The sequence below is a fragment of the Hordeum vulgare genome, chromosome 3H, assembly GCF_904849725.1.
Source record: "Hordeum vulgare subsp. vulgare chromosome 3H, MorexV3_pseudomolecules_assembly, whole genome shotgun sequence".
NCBI lineage: Eukaryota > Viridiplantae > Streptophyta > Magnoliopsida > Poales > Poaceae > Hordeum > Hordeum vulgare.
The window spans coordinates 65,975,265-65,982,957 of NC_058520.1; the positions used below are offsets into that span (position 1 = coordinate 65,975,265).

General features: G+C 50.5%; 1 protein-coding gene across 1 annotated transcript; it reads left to right on the plus strand.

The window, feature by feature from the left end:
- Window positions 1-2,144: 2,144 nt before the first annotated feature.
- Window positions 2,145-3,818, plus strand: LOC123439530 (acyl transferase 7-like). The gene has a single exon (XM_045116235.1). It carries the CDS (start codon window positions 2,349-2,351, stop codon window positions 3,672-3,674), a length of 1,326 nt encoding a protein of 441 aa, XP_044972170.1. The 5' UTR covers window positions 2,145-2,348; the 3' UTR covers window positions 3,675-3,818.
- Window positions 3,819-7,693: the final 3,875 nt, after the last annotated feature.

Below are 7,693 nucleotides of genomic sequence, written 5' to 3' on the forward strand. Positions count from 1 at the left end.
ACGGGAGAATAAGGACAACTCTAAAGCACAATCCCAAATAGTCTGGCCTTGTCCATTTGGGGGTAAACGGACAGAAAAGGCCGCCCAACTCGCGGGAGCAAAGTGACCAATGTTCGTTTTTGGTCTGCTTTTGACCCGTTCTCGTCCCAACTTTGGGCCGCAATTGTGGCCGAACGGACATGTGCGGCCGCCGCATGGCGCGTGCCCATGTCCTTCCTTGGCCCGCTAGTTGGGGACACATGCGACACTTTTTCTATTCCACCCCTTCCAACTTCACCCCACCCCATTTCCCTCTCATCCCACGCGTCATCGTCACCATTTTTATTGGTCGTCCGATGTCCAGCACGGCCTATGAGCCCACCCCTTCCCTTGTCATAGCCCCCTTTCCTCGATGTCCCGAGCAGTCCAACCTTGGACGCTAGATTTCACTGCATTTGGTGACCGTATTAGGAGCAGATCAGGCCGGATTGTAGTTCACACCGGCTGTCGGTGGTCGCATAGTGCCATGGACTGGCCAGATACCAGTCCGCATAGTCCCGGCAACGCCCCGAGGGTGGATGCAGGTACTGACTCTGCCTCTAGCTGCTCAGATCTACCTCGTCGTTGGTTTGCCGGAAATACACCAACGACCGTCGTCCGGGCTCGGTGCTGACCCAAATGCTTGTCGGCGCACCGATGCCGCTCATGAAGTGCGAAGACTGTCCACGGAAGGTCATGCGCCGTGTGTCTACAACGCCGAAACATGTCAGATGGGTGTTTATCAAGTGCAAAAATGATGGGGTATGTGCTAGTTTAGCTTTGGTTGTGTTCCCGGAGTGTGTTCGTTTTTCTTACACTCAAATATTTATTGTGTAAGATGGATGCAACTTTTGTTTTTGGAAAAAGAATACATTGATATACTGAAAGCGCATAATTTAATAGATGTTCGTGCACTTCTTGCTAGAGTACATGCTAGATATGAGACTAGATGTGAATAAGGAAGCATGCAAGATCGGGACTCCGTAGATCAACAATTAACGCATTGAGAAGGCACTAATCCAACTTATGAAAGCAGTTGTGGAAGTTGGATATCTTCTAAAATTGATTCTTATAGTTCTCGTTTCCTTTGTTGTGTTATTCTAATCAAAATTTGGTGATGTATTCCAATGTATCAAAGAATCGATGATAAAAATAATAAAAAATGTGTTGCAAAAATTGTATACGGACGAGATGGATTTGAAATTCAGCCGCACATTAGACACACCACCGCCGCATTCATAAATTCAGACAGACGCGGTTTTATTGTCACGCCTAAACGGACAAAAGACGGACAAAACACATGTTGGTTTGAAGACTTGGTCGGAGTTGTCCTAAGGAGGGATTTTTCATAGGTATCGATCGGTGAAGTGAAGCATTGGAAGGGACTATTCAGTCCATGAGGACCACCACGTCCCGATTCCATGCCCCAACTAATTAAACAGGAGAACGACGGCTAGGGACTGGCAAAGCCAGGTTTAGAGTAATGGATGGGTGTACAGAGATGAAGATTATTGTTATCTTGGTAAATGCTTTCGTTAAGCATTCAGCTACACAGGCTTACGCTGAGATCCAAAATTACCTTGTGCACAAGGGAAGAATCTATAGAACTTCTTTCAGGTCCAAGAAAATTTTATATACAGTTCAAAAAAAAATACCGTTCATAAAAAAAGTCCAGGAAGATTAACCAGCACTAGGGTTTTTGCCACCAACTACACCAACCAGTCGCTTGTCCCAATCGAGTGGATCAACTCGCCTAACCTGCACGCAGTCTATGCATGGACCCGGTAGCTTTCGTGCCTCGGTTACTTTGTACCCACAGCTCCCAGAAGGAACACGCGCCTTGCCCTCGGAAATGTGTAACAAGTCGCAACTCAAAGTCAAGACGATCTGCAATGGAAATAAGCCGATGGACGTACATGATCACAGCAAACGTCTTTCCCGCCTTTTCCACGGCAATCTCGGAGTTGTTAGGAGAACGAAAGCAAACCTGCTGTGCCTGGTTGCAAGCAATTGGATAGAGCTAGGAAAGCTGCGCTCCACCATCTTTTGACCCCGACGGCTCGACGTAGGACCGACCTTCGCCTCGCACGAGCAACTGCGGAAGCCTCGGTCAGCTCCATCCGACTCTCATCCTCGTCACCACCAAGAGCCTATGCTAACTCCGGCACCAACACCCCTTATAAATACCACGCGCTTCCCCCTTCAATGCCAAGTCAAGCAACCAAATCCAAACCAAGCCAAGCAAGGAGCAGGGAGCGCTGCCAAGCAAGCTTACCAATACTGTCTCCTCCGCCTGCGTCCACCGATCACTTCTTTTCTTTCTCCCACCGATGGCGGCCGTGAACAAGTCCGTCGACCGGGTGGCGCAGCGCCTGGTGGCACCGGCCGAACCCACGCCTGTCGGCCCGCTCCGCCTGTCCTGGCTCGACCGCTACCCTACCCAGATGGCGCTCATCGAGTCGCTGCACGTCTTCAAGCCGGCTCTTGACCGGCATTTTGACGGCGGCGACGTGGCTGGCCCGGCGAGGACCATCGAGGGGGCAATGGCGCAGGCTTTGGTGCAGTATTATCCGCTCGCCGGCCGCCTGGGATTCACGGAGGAAGGGGGGCTGCTGCAAGTTGACTGCGGCGGCGAGGGCAGCGGCGTCTGGTTCACGGAGGCCGTGGCAGGTTGCGCGCTCGAGGACGTGGAGTACCTGGAGCACCCCATGATGATCGCCAAGGACGAGCTGCTCCCGCCCACGCCCGCCCAGGAGGAGGACGAGCGCAGGCTCGTCCTGCTCGTCCAGGTCACCACCTTCGCTTGCGGCGGCTTTGTTGTCGGATTCCGCTTCAGCCACGCCGTCTCCGACGGCCCCGGAGCCGCGCAGTTCATGGCCGCCATAGGGGAGCTCGCCCGCGGCAGCACGGTGGAAGGCTTGACCGTGGAGCCGCAGTGGGGCCGCGAGGCCATTCCCGACCCGTCCGGCGCAGTCATCGGCAGCCTGCCGAGCCCCGCGGGCGCCAAGCGCCTTGAGTACCTCGCCATGGACATCTCCGCGGACTACATCAGCCACTTCAAGTCCCAGTACAATACGGAGCACACCGGATCCTGGTGCTCGGCGTTCGAGGTGCTAGTGGCCAAGGCGTGGCAGAGCCGCACCCGCGCGGCGGGCTTCGAGCCAGACTCCACCGTCCACCTCTGCTTCGCCATGAACGCCCGCCCACTACTGCACGCCACGCTCCCGCGCGGCGGCGCCGGGTTCTACGGCAACTGCTACTACATCATGCGCGTCTCGGCGCCCGCGGGCAAGGTGTCCGGCTCCTCGATCCCGGAAGTGGTGAAGATCATCAAGGATGGGAAGAGGCGGATGCCGTCGGAGTTCGGGCGGTGGGCGACCGGGGAGGCCGGGGCCGATGGCGGCGTGGACCCGTATCAGATCACGTCGGACTACCGGACGCTGCTGGTGTCGGACTGGACGCGGCTCGGGTTCGCTGAGGTCGACTACGGTTGGGGCCCGCCGGCGCACGTCGTGCCCCTCACCAACCTGGATTACATCGCGACGTGCATACTGGTGAAGCCATGGGCGCACAAGCCAGGAGCGCGGCTGATCACCCAGTGCGTGACGCCGGACCGCGTCGCCGCCTTCCACGAAGGAATGCTCGACATGAACTGACCGGAGCTGTCCGGAGAAGAAGTGAAGCCGAAGGCAAAAGGATGCGTGATTATAGAGATAGAAACAGTTGTATTTGATTGGTTGATGGGTGGGTTGATTCATGGTGAGTCTAATTGAAAATGAGCAATTGATCCTGAATTTGAAGAGTGATTTTCTTGAAGTATCATGTGCTTATCTTCGGTTACAAGGTACCTAATTAAGTGTCCATTCTCAACAAATAAGCATCGGCGCTCGGGGTAAAATGAGCATCCTTGTAAGAGTAACTCTAGAAGATCCGATAAACGTCCATCCCAGAAATCCTTTTTACGGTATCCCGAAAATGATTTTTTAGGACGGCGGATGCAGAGACGTAACAGATTCCACTAAAAATATTCGTGATACTCAAACTTGCAGTTCGCGCCATTTAGGGCCCGTTCGGATTCACTCCGCTCCGTGACTCCGCGCCGGAACGGAGTGAGATCCATTGATAAATCATGGAGTTGGCAAAAGGCCGCTCCCGGCGCTCCGCTCCGCGAGAGATGCCGAACAGCGCCTTAACATCACCGGAGTTCATCATACATAATATAGTTCATATATAAACATAACCGGAGTTTATACTTAATAAAACATAGATAGGACTAACATAAAGCATAAGACGGAAATTTAAACTAGATCTACTCATCGACGTCGTTGCAAGGCTTCTTGTCGTGGAGGTGGTACTTCATGAGGGTGATGGAAAGGACTTGGGCGAGCTAGTACTCCTCGAACAACGCCTCCACTAGTGTTGTTGTAGCTTCGTCTCCGAAGGCAACGACTGAGGGAGTTCTGGACTAAGGGGTCCCAGTCGAGGTGGTTTAGTCCATGGATCGGACTGAGGTCCATCAAGGGGAAGGACTTTGGAGGCCTCATGACGAAGCGCGAACACTCTAGGTTCTAACAAATACTTGGCGTGCAGTCTAGGGAAATGCCGATTCGTTCGACGTGTAATCCATAGAGGGCGACCGACATTCATATAACCCTAGATACCCACGGCGCCAGTATAAACCGTGGGGTTTAGCTCGTAGAGGATAGATATACAAACAACACCATAGCCCCTAGGGTTCATGCCACAAACTCATGATCTCGAGGTAGATTGACTTTGTAATTTTTACAACATCAATACAACAAGAGCATGACATAGGGTTTTACCTCCATGGAGAGGGCCCGAACCGGGTTGAATGCCTCATGTTCTTCGTCTCCTATTAGCCTCGATCCGATCGCACAGCTCGGGCCCCCGACCCGAGATCTGTCGGTTTTGACACCGATATTGGTGCTTTCATTGCGAGCCCGTTGCGTGATAATCACGATTGTTGGCTTCCCCGGTCGACAATTTGAATCCCTTTGAACCTTTCGCCACCTCCACAACCTTCTTCGATGTATCATCCGAAGAGACGGTGAATCCCGAGGCGCACTCCCCCGCAAAGGTGACATGATGCAATCTGGAGTCCTTCTTAGAGCATCTCGCTTCTTGGAACTATCCGGCCAATGGTTCTCCTCTCGAGGAAACCCTCAATCCGAACTCCCCTTTGAGGAACAAACATATGACTAATAGGACTAGGAGGATGGATGTTTCAGACATTGAGCCTAACCCCACACAACCTCCCTACAACAAACATGGGGGTGTGATACGTCCCAAACTTATCTATAATTTCTGTTTGTTCCGTGCTCTTTTGGGTGACGTTGTTATATGTTTTGCTACACTTTTATACCCTTTTACACATATTTGGACTAACCTACTAACTTAGTGCATCCAGTGCCAGTTTCTGTTTGCTGATGTCTTTTAATTGCAAGGACTTTACCCCAATTTTCAGAGCCCCAAAAATCCCGAGAAAAATATATAAAAATCACCGTGACGGAAGCTTCAGGAAGCACCAAGGTGGGCCAGAGGGGAGCGAGGCCTCACCCAGGCGGCCACCCTGCGCGGGCCCCCTCCTGGCCGCGCCACCAGGCCCCCTGGGTGGAGGGTCCACCCACCCAGTGGCGCCCTCCTTTGGCCTATATTTACCCCTCGGACGGAAAACCCTAAAGGTATATCCAGAATCGCAAATTTCTCCACTGTTCCGCCGCCGTAGTGCTTTCGAGATCGGGAGCGCCACAAGACCTCTCACCGGCACCATGCCGGAGGGAGGATTGACCTCCGGGAGCTTCTCCACCACCACGGACGCTTCCCGGACGTGCCGTGAGTAGTCCTCCTTGGACCATGAGTCCATGACCAGTAGCTATGTGATGTCTTCTCTCCAATCTTGTGCTTCAATGCTTAGCCCTTGTGAACTGCCCTACATGATCAAGGCGTCTATGTAATTTACATGCAGTTGCTATGCTGAGTTTGCTGCGATCCGATGAATTATGAGATTATGTTTAGATTGTGATGAGTTATATATTTGGTTCTCCTTTTGTATTATGTTCTTGAGTAATTTATGCATGTTCTCCGTTGCTTTTTATTGCTTTGGCCGAGTAGTAGATTGTAAATCTAAGAGGGAGCGGTATGCATGATTGTGGGTTCATGCCCCCTGATATCTAGCTTGAGTGACAGAAACATGAGACTAGGGGATGTGCTGTTGCCACCAGGGAGAAAACAACGGTGCTTGTAACCACGGTTGCAAGGGTTGTTTACCTTACGCAAAGTTCGTTAATGCAGTTGTCCGTTGCTTTGAGTTTACACTTTGGGTGGGGCTCGCAACTTAATACCAGCGGGATGTTCTAGATAGATATCTCAAGGTGGATGATTAGAGAGTAGATGCGGATGGATAAACGGTCCACTTGTCTTGGCGTACTACCCATTACTTTTGAGCCTCTAACTTTCTTGTAGCATGATTAGCATTGCGGTGCGTTTATAATTCTGTCAATTGCCCAAGTGTAATTTGTTTACCCAACATAGTTGTTTATCGTCTTTTGGGAGAGAGACATCACTCGTGAACATCATGGGACTGTGGTCCATATTACCACCATTGTTTACACCTCCATAATTTGCTGTTTTTATTTACTTTTCCATTGCAATCATTATCGCTATTCCCGCTTGTGTTTTGATCCTTTGCAAACTACAAGGCCGGAGAGGTTGACAACCTCTCTGAACTCGTTGGGAGCAAAGTTATTTGTTTTGTGTGCAGGTCCACGTCTTCTGCTAGCGCTAGAGCAGCGGACACCTACTTGTTGATCCTCGGAGTCCTCCTGGTTCGATAAACCTTACATTCCGTGTGTAAGGGAAATCTGCTGCTGACTACATGTCTACCTTCCACTTGGGGTGAGGGACGAGGGGCGAGAAGTATATCCATCAACTCGTCATCAAGCAAATTTCTGGCGCAGTTGCCGGGGACTCCAGTCTTCAAGATAGGGGAGTTGCACACTATCTTTTACCTTTGCTTTTAGTCTTGTTAGTTTGCTTTATAGTTTTTGCTTTAGAGTCGTATACCAAAACCCCCCAATAAAATTAGTTGCTTTGTTCTTGCTTGTTGCTGCTGCTATGGGTTCCGTTGAGAACACCAAGTTGTGTGACTTCACTAGTCACAACAACAATGACTTTATATGCACTCCTATTGCTGCTCCCGCCACTCAGGCGACTTCCAATGAGATTCACCTAATTTACTAAACCTTGTTATGAAAGATCAATTCTCCGGTGCTGGAGATGATGCTGCTTTGCACTTTAATAATTTTGTTGAGCTTTGTGATATGCAAAAGTACAAAGAAGTAGATGGTGATATTGTTGAACTTAAGCTTTTTCATTTCTCCTTGAGAGGAGGAGCTAAAGTGTGGCTTCAATCTTTGCCTAGCAATAGCATAGATTCTTGGGACAAGTGCAAAGATGCTTTTATTGGGAAGTATTACCCGCCTGCTAAGATTATCGAGTTAAGAAGTAACATTATGAATTTTAGGCAGCTGGATAATGAACACGTTGCCCAAGCTTGGGAACGTATGAAATCTCTTGTTAAGAATTTTCCTACACATGGTTTGACTACTTGGATGTTTATCAAACATTCTATGCAGGATTGAACTTTACCTCGCGG

Excerpts from the sequence above, each read along its gene's own strand:
- LOC123439530 (XM_045116235.1), top strand. The coding sequence starts at position 2,349 with ATGGCGGCCGTGAACAAGTCCGTCGACCGGGTGGCGCAGCGCCTGGTG.